Source organism: Sinocyclocheilus grahami, unplaced genomic scaffold, assembly GCF_001515645.1.
Source record: "Sinocyclocheilus grahami isolate Dianchi unplaced genomic scaffold, SAMN03320097.WGS_v1.1 scaffold594.1, whole genome shotgun sequence".
Classification (NCBI taxonomy): domain Eukaryota; kingdom Metazoa; phylum Chordata; class Actinopteri; order Cypriniformes; family Cyprinidae; genus Sinocyclocheilus; species Sinocyclocheilus grahami.
Genome location: NW_015505773.1, coordinates 310,363 through 326,240, shown reverse-complemented (window position 1 = coordinate 326,240; position 15,878 = coordinate 310,363). Strand labels below are relative to the sequence as shown.

The following is a 15,878-nucleotide window of genomic DNA, read 5'->3' as shown; positions in this document are numbered from 1 at the left end:
TATCAAAAATGATATCTGGTCTCTGAATAATTTTTGGTTTGACTGTATATCCTTTGGTTATTTTCACACTTAATTATGCCCATTAAAATGTATTTTACAAGTTTTTGTTACTTTCACTGTTCATTTTTTTTGTTCATTAAATTAATCTTTAATTTAATAGCATTAGAGCTTCTTCATTGCAGCGGCTTAGTACTGTAATCATGCACTTTGCTGTAATAATGCAGGGAACCACTCGTTATAAATCTCTTAACTGTGATATTTTCAGAAATAGAAGTCGCATTTTTTTTTCATCTGAAACGTGCTGCGATTTATATTCCAAAGTCACTCATATAATGCAGAAACACTCAAGCAAGCAAAACACGCGCAACGCGTGCACATATTTGTACTGGTGCAGAATGAGAGGGACAAGTAGTAGGATACAGCCTAGTGCATTTCACACAGGCTGCTAGATTCACTTTCACCAGAAAATCGTGTATGCCTAAGGTAAAATATAAATTATGTTTATAGTGAATGCCCCTATAACTGGTCTTATTTTTACAGTTTAGTTTTAATCCAAATGATGCGTGTGCTAAGTGAGTGAACATCAAAGATCACACAACAGAATTGCGCGCACTCTCTCTCTCTACCGTTAAGTAACTTGTGCATTGTTTTACTTACTTCTTTTTGACATATCCGACCGAACTACAAACTTTCCAGTGATGTCTGTGAGAAAGATATATTCACTCGACAAGCTCGCGCATCTGCGCCACCGCGACGCTCTCAATCCGCTCGGTGTGCTTTGTTTATCAGCTATCGCACATCAGCTATACAGGCGTTAATACTGAATGTTTAACATTATATTCATTGCCATGTGATATTTCAGTTTTTCTTTTTTAATAAATCTGCAAAAATGTCAACAATTCTGTGTTTTTCTGTCAATATGGGGTGCTGTGTGTACATTAATGAGGAAAAAAAATTAACAAATGATTTTAGCAAATGGCTGCAATATAACAGAGTGAAAAATTTAAGGGGGTCTGAATACTTTCCGTACCCACTGTACATCTAGCTCTGTAAGTATGAGCATACATCTAGCTCTGTTGTCTGTGTTTCTTTGTCTGAATATGGCACTTAACACATGCTGTGTAATATCGGCGTCTGGTATCGGGGCATTTTAACGAGTACGAGTACAGGAGCTCAGTATCGGGCCCGATACCGATACCAGTATCGGTGCATCCCTAGCTAATATTATACATTATTTAGTTGCCCAGAATGAAAATTTTTAGCTACATGTATTTAGCCGGTTGTGTAGAGAGGTAACCATAAAGCTCTTACCGAAGAATCTGCGCTGTCCAGTCTTAAAGAGCCTTTGCAGTCTGTCAGCTCCTCATCCTCTGACCGTATACTGTCCTTGGACATCTGATGTAAGAGAGAAGTTGAGGAAGGAGGAGGGATGCTCTTGTTCTTTAGAAGGTGTTTGAGTAACTCATTCCCAGTGTCCACTTTGGTGCTCTGAGCTGGACACTGGGATGTTGGGGTGGGGGAGATTATCTCATTGCCCTCTTCTGTCTTTACTATACTGGCTCCTCCTGCACTATGGCCTGTCACTGCCTCTCCCTCAGCCTTCTGGCACACACTGGCTTCTAACTTTTCCAGCTTGATTTCATGGAGGAGGCCTCGCTCCGGGCCCACGCTGGACTGTCGCTGTAGTGGAGTACCTCCAGAGAGTGGGTTCTCCAGCTCTGAGGATGGTGGCAGGCCAGTCATAGAATTTACGGGGTTGGAAAACTCTGAAGTGTCCTGGTCTCCCATGATGGCAACACTACGAGTTGGGGTGGAAGAGGTGTCTGATACACACGGCGTAAGTGGGGCAGTTATGTCAGAATGAGGTGTAGAAGGAGTTTTGACTGAATCTGCATCATCATCCAGCTTCTTCTTTCGACTCCTTTTCTTTTTGCCCTTCTCCTCAGGGATGATGTTGGAGTAGAGCTGGATGAGGGACTGTCCTGACCCAGGAAAATTAGGAGGTAAAGGGGTTGTGGAATCCATACCAAATGAGGAAGCTTCCCCTCCACTGTGGGGTGGCATTCCATGCCCTCCAAACCCAGGTGCATGTGGCTGACCTGGGGAGAAACCATGCATCATGGGGTTCTTAGGTTGAAAATTAGGACCCATATCTAGGCCAAAGGAGCCATTCCCCGGCATAGGCCTTCGCTCGCCACCTTGCAAAAAGGTTGGACCTGGACCCACAAAATCTAATGGCATATTTCCTTGCAGAGGGAACACTGGGCCCAATTGCTGTTGTTGCTGTTGAGGCCCGGGTGTCTGCATGAATTCCTGTGACAGGTCAGAATTAAAGAAGGGCATCTGGGCAAGACTGCCCGCACTCTTGTCGGGGCCGAGCCCCAAGCCCTGCTGCTCCAGCTCTAGCCTCTGCAATGCCCTTTGTCTCTCCACTTCCTGCATGAGCTGCACCCGCTGTTTCTCCTGCTGCTCTCGAAGGCGCTCTCGACGCTCCCGCTCCTGGAAGCCTTCACTAAACGGATTATTATCATCAAACTTCACATGAGGGGCACTACTACTGGATCCTCCACCATTACCTCCAGCTACAGGGCCAGGCTGCCCAGGTTTACCTCCTGGAACCATAGGGGGAGTTGGCGGTGCCTGGAGAGGCTGGGTGGGGTTAGGAAGTGGCATTTGAGGGGGCAGGTGAGGTGGCATCCTGGGTCCACCCATTGGTCCAGTGGCACCTGGATGCCAACCTGGCACATTGGGTATGTGAGTAGGCTTACCAAAGTGAGGTTGTTGCATGGGCAACATAGAACCCATCATAGGCTGGCCCATTGGGGGTCCAACAGGCATCATTACAGGGCCCTGTCCTTGGATTCCTGGCATGGCCTTCATTGGACCCATCATACCAGGTTGAAGGCGCTCTTGCTGTTGTTGCTGCTTAACACGATATTCCTCAATAAGCTCAGCATGTTCTTTCTGTTGTTTCCGTATCTAAATGAGAAATGGAGAGAGAAATAAGTGTGAACAAGGGATAAAATGCTGTTTATATTATTCTGAAAAACGTTGACCAAATAACAGGTAGATAGTGATAATGTCATTGAATAAATCAGGAATTGAGTTCCTCTGAGGCCCTAGATACACCTACATTCCACTCCATTAACAAAAAAAGTCACAGAAGTTAAATAAAATAAAATAATTAGAGGGCAAATCATGTTAGGCATAGGTCTCTATAAGTTCTTTATCAGGGGGTCAATGACCATTAAGAGATATGAATTGGAGATGATTTCAGAACACTGAAAAAGTATGTAAAAGTTAAAAGTATATATCAAAAATATTGATAATCATGTTTACAGAGGCACACACAAATTTGTTAAAAAAATAATATCGAGAATGAGTATATTCCTCCCCCTTACATCATCTGCTATCAATAAACAACAGCCAGCAGCAAATCATGGTTCATAGATGTGATATGAACTAAACACCATTGTCAATTAAAAAAAATAAAAACAAGGGATTAGTCCTGCAATATTTTCTATGAAAGACTAGGAGTGACACTGAAAATAAAATGAAGGAATAAGTTATCAATTTAGTAATTAAAAAAAAATAACATTTAAATTGACAAATTAATAGAAATTTTAAAACTGTTTAATTCATATTTAATAAATAGTAAATGAATTTCAAAATAAGTCTGAAAAAAGCTTTTGGTAGTAGCAATATCGACACAGCATACTCTAAATCTATGCATCATTGCCTCTCAATAGTCAGCCCTGACCTTTATGTGGGAGAGTCAGTTTCTGACTGGCTACAACCTGCTAAATTTGTGCCTCACCTTCTCTGACTAAATGCGTAATGGAAATCGACACACAAGTTCCTGCTTTAATAAAGGCATGGTCTTTTTACTGTGCAATAACAGTTTGTCTTACTGAGAGTTTGCCTACTTTGAGTGGCATGTGTGCAAGATGTAGCTCTTAAAATAGAATAAAAAATTTATTGGTTTCCCCCAAAGTGAACTGCTCCCAACTGAACTGACAAATCGATTAAAAAAAAAAAATAATGCAAAAAAAAAAAATTATGCTTCTTTAAATAACTATATTACCTGTTCCAATTGCTTTTGAACCACACTTTGCTGTTCAGTCACATGCTTCAGCTGTTCTGCGTCCTCCTCTGGGAGCTCCCGTCCAGCTTTTTTCGCAGTGCGCTGTTTTGCAGAGAGGGCCTTTTTAGATTTTCTGTGGGCCCCAATCTGGTCCTCCAAAAACTTCTGCTGCATTTGAAGAAGCTGTTGAGTTTCCTGAAGCCACTCCTCATATTGTTGTTTCTGAGAATCATCTGGAAAATGAAAAAAAGATGTGAGATTTATGGGATGTCCAGCCTCAAATGATTTACTTTTACAATGATTACAATGACAAAATAACATTTACTGATAAACAACTCTTTGGTAAATACAGAATACTAATATTATTAATAATAATAATAATAAAAACTTACTGACAAATCCTGGTCCAAAATTAGGGGGATTGGGTCTCGCAATCTGTGGGGGCAACTTTCCATCCTAAAAGGAAATTATTGTATATGCAATTAGAACAGGTTTAATGCTGGAGAGAAAATGTCATAAGACTAAATAAACCTGTGGACATACTGGTCCAAAAAAATGTTCCGAAAAACCAGCTGTATCTGGGCCATTTGATCCTGGAATCTGTTGCATTCTGCCACAAAAGAAAGCATGGAGAGTATTCAATACAAAGAAATGAACCACTGAAAATCGCATGTGGCCGTGTTCAGATGCAAGTAAAGAATTAGGCCAGTCAGGGTAATAAACAGCTTCTTGTACTACTGCAGTTGCTGCCAGCTTACATACTAAAGTGTTTACCTGTTCATAACCATGGGTGTCATACCCATACTGTTCTGTACCATCACTTTGTTGATCCCCTTCAGAGCCACCATCTTTGCCTTCATGATTGGGTCAGTAATGGCATCAAAGTCTACTAAATAAATAAATCACCACAGAAATTACAGGATTGTAATTTGTACATCACAGTTGTATTCACATTTCAAGTATTTTTTTTAAGTACTTGAGATTCTGAAGCTTAAAAAACAAATGTAAACCTATATTCTAAATATTTAAAATTTAAGCAAAAAAGTTTACATTAAATAATTGTACAAAAATTATATTCAATAACACTAAAAACAGAATTGTAAAATCTGAGCTGTTGATAGTATAGAATCAAGTCAGGTTTAAACTATTAGATTGACAATGTACAGGTACAACAGCCTCAATTATCAATTAGTCAAAGTGGAGGTTAGGCTTACCAATGTTAGGGGAAAAAGGGTCACTAGACCGTTGCCGAATCATGGCCTGCATCTGCCTTTGCTGTTGTTGCTCCTGCCTCTCTTGATCCAGCAGATCTTGAAGAAGAAGCGGCTGTTCATCTAACAGAAGAGACCTGTTCTGTTGACTCTGTTGTGCTTGAGATACTTGTTGCCCTGTAGCCCCAGAATTGAACATGCCCTGTTGAGTTTGGGGGTTTACAGGATGGGGAGCAGGATGCTGACCACCAATCATAGGCAGGTTTAGATCCACTTGTCCTTGTGAAGGTCCAAACCCTTGAAAAGGTACCTGCTGGTTGCCAGACTGCATCAAATTTGCGTTACCTAAAAGTGCCCCTTGGGTTAGAGCTGGATCTGTCCTGTGCCCCATTGTTACTCCAGGGTTTATCCTGTGTTCTTGGGGTTGTCCTTGAAGCATAACCATACTCATGTTAGAGCCAAGATTAGTCTGGCCATTGGGGTCACCCGGGATAGGAGAAATTATGGATTCACTCCTAGTGTCCTCTAGTTTTTCCTTGATCAACAGACTTGACAGCACTGAAACAGATCCAGTATGCACATCTGCACAAGAGCAGGATGCTGACCACCAATCATAGGCAGGTTTAGATCCACTTGTCCTTGTGAAGGTCCAAACCCTTGAAGTGGTACCTGCTGGTTGCCAGACTGCATCAAATTTGCGTTACCTAAAAGTGCCCCTTGGGTTAGAGCTGGATCTGTCCTGTGCCCCATTGTTACTCCAGGGTTTATCCTGTGTTCTTGGGGTTGTCCTTGAAGCATAACCATACTCATGTTTGAGCCAAGATTAGTCTGGCCATTGGGGTCACCCGGGATAGGAGAAATTATGGATTCACTCCTAGTGTCCTCTAGTTTTTCCTTGATCAACAGACTTGACAGCACTGAAACAGATCCAGTATGCACATCTGCACAATATTCCTCAAAAAGACTAGAGACATCATCTTGACCACTTTTACTTCTCATAGGCCGATGCCCATCCACTGAGGTTCCAAGACCTTGGCCCTCAGTTTTTATGGTTTCAAACTGAGAATGATCCTGGACCTCTTTTGACATACTCTTTTCATGTTTGACATCACTAGGACCCTTTATGCCTTCTGATTTAGGTTGAGCTGAGGACATACCTCCACATCTGGCATTTCTTTTTTCAGACAAGGCTTTCTGAAGGTCTGAGGTATCCCCATGGTCATCTTCTATGTGATCACTCAGCTCCAGCTCTTCATTAAACATATATTTTTTGTCCTCAAGGTTCAGCTCAGGATCTGCATAAGCTATGAGATCAAACTTTCCAGATTTCAGAAGATCATCAAGATGAAGATCATTTGTTTCTAAGTCTAAATCTTTGCCATCATCTGCATCAAGGTTCAGGTTGTCCAGGTCTTCATCAACCAAGTCTTTGACCTCCACATCATCAAGGTCCTTCACAGTAGAGTCATGTGTTTCTAGCTTCTCAACACCACTACAAAGCAATGGGATTTCCTCTGTTGGACCAGGGGTTGTGACAGGAAGTATTGCAGATTTGGCATGGGTAACTGAATCACTACTGAATGAATGACTAAGTGGTGCTGCCAGGGGGGTCTGCTGTTGTACTGCATTTGTATGGTGATGCAGATTATCCATAGTAGCTGAGGTCTGTAACTGATTGACTGATCCTTGTTGTGACTGGCCCAGCATTGGGTCCATAATTCTGGGACCTTGATTTCCTGTAAAGGCCATATTTTGGCCTACCACGAAGCCATGAGAGGGTCTCTGGGAATGATTAGGATGGTCCAAAGCATTAGGTGGACCAAAAGATAGTCTGACCCTGTTCTCTGGAGCCCTGTGACAAAGTTCAATAAATGGTTGACCCATTATATTATGCTGTTGCATTGGAAGGCCACGTGGTGGAAAATGCTGGGGTAGGCCCATTTGATGATTACTGCCTATTGACCTGATAACATCAACAGGTCGTCTCATATGTGGTGGAATATTGTCAACCATTGGTCCAACTTGTATCTGGTGAGGGGGCCTGAGGAAATGTTCCTGGCTTGGAGCTCCAGGAGGAAATCCAAATCTGTAAGGAATTTGGTTTTAAGAGAACTTAAAAACAGAATGAATTACTACTTTGACAGTACAATTAATGAAGGAAAGACAATTACCTTTGTCCTTGCTGACTCATGCCAGTGTTGTTTAGATCCCTGGGGAATGGTAGTCGGGAGCAGTGGGGTTCATCAGGCATGGGCCCACGCTGATCGGCAAGGAAAGTTCCAGGAAATCTTTGTCCAGCATGAATTGGTGCAGGTCTCATAGTACCTGGATATGGAGGTGGAGGTCTACCAAAAATATCATTCTGAGGTCCAAAGTCATCATGTGACCAATGCCTTGGAGTCCCAGGTGCAGCAGCAGAAGTTGCCTCCTGGAGACCCTTTTCCAGTCTGATTGCACTTTTCTGCTGCTGCTGTTTGAGAATTAACTGCCGTAGTCTTTGGCGCTAAAAAAAGAGCAATAATAGTATACAATCAATAACATGCCATTAAAAATAGAGCAGAGATTAAAGGAAAAGGGTCAAGTTCTCTAATTGAACAACACAATATGTTTTCAAACCTGTTTAATTTTCTCTTCAGTCTCTCCAAGTGGTGGTTGCATTGTGTTATGTGTATCTGATGGGATGCCTGTGTTTACTGGAACATCATGGCTTTCCCCTGTTTGTGAACATGGGGTTAGAGGAGCTTGTTCAAATGGATCATGAGTAGGTGTCTGGTTAGGGTTGGTCTGTTGTAGAGAGATACTTTCATCTGAAATCCCAGGATGTTTTGGGGTTTGAGAATTAGGAGCATAGGGACGAGCAAATGGGTCCTGCATTCTTTGTGCTTGATGGCTAAGCGGATTTGTTTGATGGGACATGAAGTTTACTCTGGGATTTGGTCTGGGGAAGGCTTCTGGGTCAGCTCCTGGACGTGGAGTTCCAGGGGGTTGAGAATATGGGTCAGTAAGAACTGGTCTTGGTGTTCCTGGTGGTTGATCATAAGCTTCATTTTTGACTGGCCTAGGAGTTCTAGAAGGCTGTGAGAAGGGATCTGTTGTTATCTGACTACTTGGAGATTTAGGGTATCTCTCTCCGCAAGAAGGTCTTGGAGTTCCTGGCATCTGAGCATATGGATCGATAGCATGAGACGGAGATTGTCTGTGACTGTTAGGTTGTGACTGAGAAAACTGATCAATTGTTGCAGTTCTAGATGTGGATGATGGCAATGTATATGGATCAGAGTGTGGCCTTGGGGTATCAGGCATCTGGGCATATGGATCATGTGGTCTTGGAGTACCAGGAGGCTGAGCATATGGATCAGGCATTTGCTGAAGGTAGTCTGGTCTAGGTGTAGATGGTGCCTGTGAATATGGATCTCGTTGAGGGTGTCTGCTCATGAGCAAGGGTTGGGCAAAAGGACTCCCTTGTCCTGGACGCATCATTCTGCCCTCATTATTGAAACCATCTCCCATTGATGGATGAGGTGTAAGAGGCTGATGTGAATAGGGGTCAGAGTGTTGAACTTGGGATAAAGTGTCAGATGACGCCCTTCTCATGCCTTGCTTCCCTGCACTGAATGAGTCTTGCTGTAACTGGGAAGGAAGCATGGGTGTTTTGAACACTGTTACAGATCCTGACTCATTACTCCCTGGAATAGGTGTTAACAGTGGCCTAGAGTATGGGTCAGAAAGAACCATGCGGCTATGGGCCATGCGCTGGTATGCTTCCGATCTTAGGCCTTGTCTGGAAAAACTGTCTCCAGGTGTGACATTACTGATAAAATGTCTTCCTTGTTGCTCAGATAATGGTCCTGGTCTAGGTGGACACATAGGTTTCACAAATAGGTCCGATGGTCGAGGTGTGTCTGGAGGCTTTGCATATGGGTCAGTGCTGGCGGATGTTGGAGACCCGAAGGATTCATGGGCTGGTGAGGGCCGACTCCTTTCTTGTATGTCAGACACAGAACTTCTGTGAGGCTGGCTTGACTCAGATGGGGGTGGCCTGGGGGTTCCCACCATTTTGCTATATGGATCCCATGGAGAAGAAGGACGGGATCCAGATGATTCAGGTGAAAACATCTGAGAAGACTGAGGCTGAGATGAGGGACCCTGTGGGTACTGAGTATCCTGGGTAGGGGTCTTTGCTGTGGATGAAGGGGGTGGCAGTTGAGGACGCACAAATACATCATCTGTTGATGCAACCGATGTTGCAGTTCCAGAAATCTGAGTCATTGCAAAGCTATCCTTGGGGGTTAACGTTTGCAAAGGAGAAGCATTACCTTCACTGGTGGGCGGAGTTGTCATTGGACTCTGATTACCACTTTTAGAGTTGTCTCCACTGAATTGCTGTTGTTGTTGCTGCTGTTTCTGAAGTTGCTGCTGCTCATTTTTTACCTGTTCTAACTTTTGCGTGGCTTCAATTTTTGCCTGTTGTTTGCTCATTTGTCTCATTTGCTGCCATGAACAACAACAAAAAAAAGATATTAGTTAATTAAGCCACTTCACATAAAATAAGAAAGCAGTATTGATTACATTTTGTGTGGCCAAATTATAATTTTTTGTTTCTCCTAAACACTTTCATAACATATTTATCGGTGCTAAGCCTTGGCAGATGTGTGCCAGAACTGTACCTCAACCTGGGATTCTAAGAAATTATCCTCTCAAAAACAGCCTGCAACTACTTAAAGGGATAGTTCACCCAAAAATGAAAATTACCCCATGATTTGCTCACCTGATTACTGATTATAATGACTTATACTGTCTTTTTACGCATTGCGTTGCATCGCGCCGCGTAAACATAAAACCCTGTCTGCATTTGTGATCAGAGAAATGACAAACAACAAGTGCTACTCTACACTGCCCAAAACTCGCGTTTGAATCATCAGTGGCAAATCCTTTAAATGAAAACGTACTTACAGACTGTGAGTCAGAACTGCCGGCATTGTAGTCTACTCTCCCAGGATCAGTAAACAGTCCTCCATAAAATGTGCTGCACACATCTGGATATTTGGGTTAAACTGTTCTGGAACAGTGTTGTAAATACAACTTAACCACTGATTTGTAGTCGTGTCCTCTTTTGGAAGACCAAACAAAGTAGTTTCGCTTCACAACGAAAAACACGGCGGCCTAGCGTGAGCTGAGGCCGGGCTAGAGTGAGCAGAGGCGGCGGGGTTGAGAATGGCGCGGCCGGCGGATTCGACGAAGGAGCGGCAGCCACATGTGATGACCCCGGGCTGGACTCCGCTTCGTCCACGGTGAAAGCCGATCCAGCGATCCACAGCACTAAGTTAATGTATTCCCTCAGCGACCAGCACAGATCAGCTCTAGGCATGACGAAGCGGATATCGTCCTCTTTTGGAAGACCAAACAAAGTAGTTTTGCTTTCACAATGAAGCACACAGTGTCTTCACGACATGGCGGCAGCGGCAACAATACCACAGTGAGAATAAAAGTTACGCCTTCTTTCATTGCGTGAACATTTGGGCGGCGTTATGCAAATCTTCCCACATAGTGAGGTAGATATGTGGGAGTGTGTTAGAACGAGCTGTTTTAGGTAGGCGTGGTTAACTCTTTGGATTTGAGACTTTAGTCTTTGCAACTTTACAGATCTTCTTTATGCACCAAGAGCTTGTAACACTCCAAAGAGAAAGGAAAATTTTAAATCGCATCATATGACCCCTTTAAATAATGTCCAGGCTAATCCATGCTTTATAATGGGAGTGGATGGTAGCCCAAAATTTTAAGTCCAAAAAATTGCACCCATCCATTATAAAAGAGGTCCACATGGCTCCGGGGGGTTAATAAAGGCCTTCTGAAGCGTTTGTGTAAGAAACAATCTTATTTACAACTTTATAAACCTTAATCTATAGCTTCCGCTAACTGTCGTACGCACGTTCACAAGAGAGTGGCATCCAGGGGATGACGTAGGACGTAGGCATAGCATAAGCTCCGGTGAGAAGTCTCACAAGTGCTAGTCATGCAAGTGCTAGTCTCGCGAGAAACAAGTTTTGTTTACAGCAAAGGAAAACCAGTGTCCTCTTGGCTTATATCGAAATCCTCCGACATTTTTCTTTACAAATCCTCGTTTTGTACTACTAATTCGTGACTAGGGCTGCAACAAACAATTATTTTTATAATCGATTAATCTAACCATTATTAGTACAATTAATCGACTAATCGTCAATTATTTCACTGATCAACAGACTTTGATTGATTATCCAGCTTTTGAAATTAGTTAAAATATTGAGTTATACATATTCTAAATAAATAAATAAAAGCAATCACTTCCGCTTTTGAAAATCATATTGTTTAATTACAATTATTATACAATTAAATTAATATATTTGGCACAAAATAAGATGACCGAGAAACTCTCTCATTCACCATTTAGTTAGCCATATGAAAAAATTAACTGAATGACATCATTCTGAATTAGTTAAAATATTGAGTTATACATATTCTAAATAAATAAATAAAAGCAATCACTTCCGCTTTTGAAAATCATATTGTTTAATTACAATTATTATACAATTAAATTAATATATTTGGCACAAAATAAGATGACCGAGAAACTCTCTCATTCACCACAAAAAATTTACTGAATGACATCATTCTGCCTGACATCTCCTTTTGTAAGTCAACAAAATAAAGGTAAGTGATAAGACGTTTTATTTTTGGATAAACTATTTTATTTACAACATAATCTCTTTTAAAATATGTTATAGGGTTATGATAATCAAAACAGTCCTGAGCTAGATCGAGTTTCGATCTCTGCAAACCAAACTCTCTCTTTAATGAAATAATATTTTTTTCCCACTAATAAAAAGATTTTATCAGTAGCTAACTCCACAGTGGAGAGCTGATTTATAACAGAAAATCAAGCTGTAATTCTAACTGAAAGTGACACTGACTCTGGTTTTTCATGTTTAATACTGTAAAGCAGCTTGATTTAAGGCTATCTATTGCATAAAGTACAATATAAATAAACGTGATGTGACTGGACTTTACTGGAGTACCGAACTGCAGAGCTCGTGCAAACATCCACATCGCTGTAATCAGATGCATTTTTAACTGCTGCTTTCACACCACTGTCATTTTTTGATATGTTTATTTTGTTTTTGAGAGAAAAGCGTGCTGCATATGTTTACATATTCATCCAAATGCCGCTCAGCAGCTTCAGGTTCAGGTCTGCTCTGTTTGCACTGAACTGAAGCGCTGTGTCTTCTTCTCTTGAATTGCATCTAGGAGGGCTGAATTACAGTCTTGAGCTACAGCACCACACTGGTCAACCTGCGTTATTGCAGAGTCTTACATTAGGTTGTATGTGATCAAATGACTAGTCGACAACAAAAACATTTGTCGACAATTTTTTTGGACACTTTTTTTCTATAATGTCGACTAATCGTTTCAGCCCTATTTGTTTTGTTTTGCTCTCTCCTCTGCGCTTCCACGTTCGTCACTTCCGTGTTTGTCACTTCCGCATTTGTCACCGCGTTTGCCTACGTCCTACGTCATCTGCTGGACGCCACTCTCTCGTGAACGTGCGTTCGACCATTAGCGGAAGCTAGAGATTATGATTTATAAAGTTGTAAATATGGATATTTTTCTTACACAAATGCATCGCGCCGCTTCAGAAGGCCTTTATCAACCCCACGGAGCCATGTGGACTTCTTTTATAATGGATGGGTGCAATTTTTTGGACTTCAAATTTTGGGCTCCCATCCACTCCCATTATAAAGCATGGATTAGCCTGGACATTATTTAATATAACTCTGATTGTATTTGTCTGAAAGAAGAATGTCATATACAGCTAGGATGGCTTGAGGGTGAGTAAATCATGGGGTAACTTTCATTTTTGGGTGAACTATCCCTTTAATGTTTAATACGTAATGTTTATTTGTTGACTTTGCTTTTTTGGGACATTTTCCTGCTGTTTCTTAAGCAAATCTTAGACTGCAGTTTATAATGACAAAGAAAAACTGCATGTAAAATTATGTAAGAAGACTTCGGAAAATAATGCTACAATGACCACTGACATGCATGTACATAATAAAATGTAAAAAAATATATATTTTCCATTTAATGCTTTAAAGCATCACTGACTTCTACTTGTTATTTTGATGCAAAGCTTTGTCATATGCCCAGCCAAGGCATATTGCATTTCATTCTGACAAATTAACAAAACTAGAGCAATTACTGATCACATCCATTTGAATTCACATCCTCTAACAAAGGCCTAGTTTCAACTGAAGTCAAATAGCTATTTAAAAAACAAACTAATTCTGATTAAAGATTATAGTGTGCTGATCAACCCAACAAATTAACAAAACTAGAGCAATTACTGATCACATCCATTTGAATTCACATCCTCTAACAAAGGCCTAGTTTCAACTGAAGTCAAATAGCTATTTAAAAAAACAAACTAATTCTGATTAAAGATTATAGTGTGCTGATCAACCCATTTTTTAAACATCAAGGTGAAAGCTTTGATCAGAGGTTGAGACACTCTCTTTTGAATAACACACTCTCACAGTCTAGCATTTGCAATGAAATATCCCTTGGGCTGCCAATCACCTGTCTGAACTTCCACTCTTGTTCATGCTCAGACTCCTTGTGCTTGAGTGGGTCCTTGAAGAGCAGCTCTGTGTCCATGGGAATGCTGGGATCAAAGGAATCAGCTGGCTGCTGCTGTTGCTGTATTTTCATTGTGTCATTAGACAACTGAACTTTGTTTATACGAAGGGCTGCTCTGTTGTCTCTAGCCTTTTGCTAGTGGGTCAGAGCCAAGAAAGAAGTAAACATCTTCATATATGTATATAAACACATCCAATTTTAGCATTTATGAGGCTTAACAGAGTCTCTTACCACATAAGGCGCCCTTTCCTGAGAACTAGCTTTCCTCCATAACTTTGCAATCTGCTTCACTCTAGTTGCCCAATCTGTGAAAAAAGTTAAGATGGTTGGTCTCTAACTTGCCTCCATTTCAAGTGTGTAATTCTATTTGTAGTGATTTAGGACAATCCATTCACCTGGAAAATCATCTTGAAGGCTTGGGAAGTTCATATTGGTGTAAAGAACAGGAGCCACAGTGGCCATTTCACCAAGTGTTTCTTCCTTCTCCCACTTTAACGTGCTCCTCTGAGCATTGGACATGGTGTCAGTCTCCACCTCTGGTGGAGGGCAAGATCCAGGAACAGGAATAGGGGAAGCCCAGGGACCAATCACATCACCCCCTATCTGGCTGAATTTCTTCTCCCTGTAGTGAACACATTAAGCCATTAAGTTTCACTGAAACTATATCGATTTTTAAAACAGAAATGCCAGTACTAATCTGTGTTACTCAGAATCTGAATTCACTCACCTCACATTTTCTGGAAAAGGCATGCGGTGAATGGAAGAGAATGTGCCAGACACTCCAGCTCCAGGAATCACAGGGTTTGGAGGAATCACAGTTTTTGGCCCCATCAGGCCATTCATCATAGGCATGCGAGGGAACATTCCACCAACATCTCCTGCAAATGAGACCATGGAGAAACATGCACTTTTAAAATGAGCATTACATTTTACATGTGACACTGAAGTTACAAGCACACAACACCACCACATCTGCGTGGTTTACTTGACTGTTAATATGAGGAGATATATGAGGAGATTGCAGTCAACTTGATACCTGGGTTCTGGAGAGACATTGCTGTAGCTGAGGCATTGGGTGGATGAGGAAGTTGAGGAGGCTGGCTGGCATTTGGACTGAGCACTGCAGTGAATAAGTCTTCCACATCTTTACTCTCCAGTTCTAAATCGAATTAATAGAATGAATGATTTTCATTTATAAAGACTTTTTACCAACTAAGAAATGAACGCATAACACATACATTGAATATTGTTAAAAAGTTACAATTGATGCACTGCATTTTCATGAAACAATGCATTTTTAATTTTGCATAAATATAAACTTATTCTGAGATATCTAAAAAGGCATATTATCGACTTTTCTAAATGGGAGACAAAAAAATTCAGAAAACTAAGAAAATCAAATATTTAAAACATCTGCTCTGTTGCAGATTGTCAAAATATTTTAGAAAGTAACAAACCTGGAATTTTGTAGAACTTGCTAAGAATAGCCCCTGTAAAAAAGGAAATATAACTAGGCCATTTAACAAAATCCAACATCCAGAAAATCAAATATCACAGCATAGTATCTGAAAATATTAAAAGACTGAAGTTGTCACCAAATACCATTTTTTTCAAGTGCAAAATGCCAAACAGTTTTTCAGTTATTACATTTAAGTTTGCAAACAATAATCACAACTGACAAGGTGGAAAAGCTGCTAAAGTAAAATCACTTGTTTGCTAAGGAAGAAACAAGAAATATTCATAATTAAATACAGATTAGGACAGATATCAAAATTATCAGATACCTGTGCTAAAAATGTAACGCAAATGTAACATACTTTATAAGCAAGGACAACACACACTAAGTGGACAAAAGTATTGGAACCATTACACCAACAGGAACTTTACTGACATTGCATTTTAAGTACATAGAC

General features: G+C 41.0%; 1 protein-coding gene across 1 annotated transcript in view; it reads right to left on the bottom strand.

The window, feature by feature from the left end:
• Positions 1 to 15,878, bottom strand: part of LOC107557235 (histone-lysine N-methyltransferase 2C-like) — a 123,374-nt gene that overhangs the window by 17,176 nt on the left and 90,320 nt on the right. The window contains exons 30-44 of the mRNA XM_016240582.1: positions 15,423 to 15,455; positions 15,002 to 15,124; positions 14,693 to 14,843; positions 14,361 to 14,587; positions 14,197 to 14,270; positions 13,906 to 14,100; positions 7,912 to 9,786; positions 7,467 to 7,798; positions 5,884 to 7,381; positions 5,299 to 5,536; positions 4,859 to 4,970; positions 4,628 to 4,694; positions 4,477 to 4,540; positions 4,085 to 4,317; positions 1,312 to 2,979 (exon numbers count right to left, since the gene is read on the bottom strand). Coding sequence (XP_016096068.1) covers positions 1,312 to 2,979; positions 4,085 to 4,317; positions 4,477 to 4,540; positions 4,628 to 4,694; positions 4,859 to 4,970; positions 5,299 to 5,536; positions 5,884 to 7,381; positions 7,467 to 7,798; positions 7,912 to 9,786; positions 13,906 to 14,100; positions 14,197 to 14,270; positions 14,361 to 14,587; positions 14,693 to 14,843; positions 15,002 to 15,124; positions 15,423 to 15,455 — 6,890 coding nt within the window. The remainder of the gene's footprint in view (positions 1 to 1,311; positions 2,980 to 4,084; positions 4,318 to 4,476; positions 4,541 to 4,627; positions 4,695 to 4,858; positions 4,971 to 5,298; positions 5,537 to 5,883; positions 7,382 to 7,466; positions 7,799 to 7,911; positions 9,787 to 13,905; positions 14,101 to 14,196; positions 14,271 to 14,360; positions 14,588 to 14,692; positions 14,844 to 15,001; positions 15,125 to 15,422; positions 15,456 to 15,878) is intronic.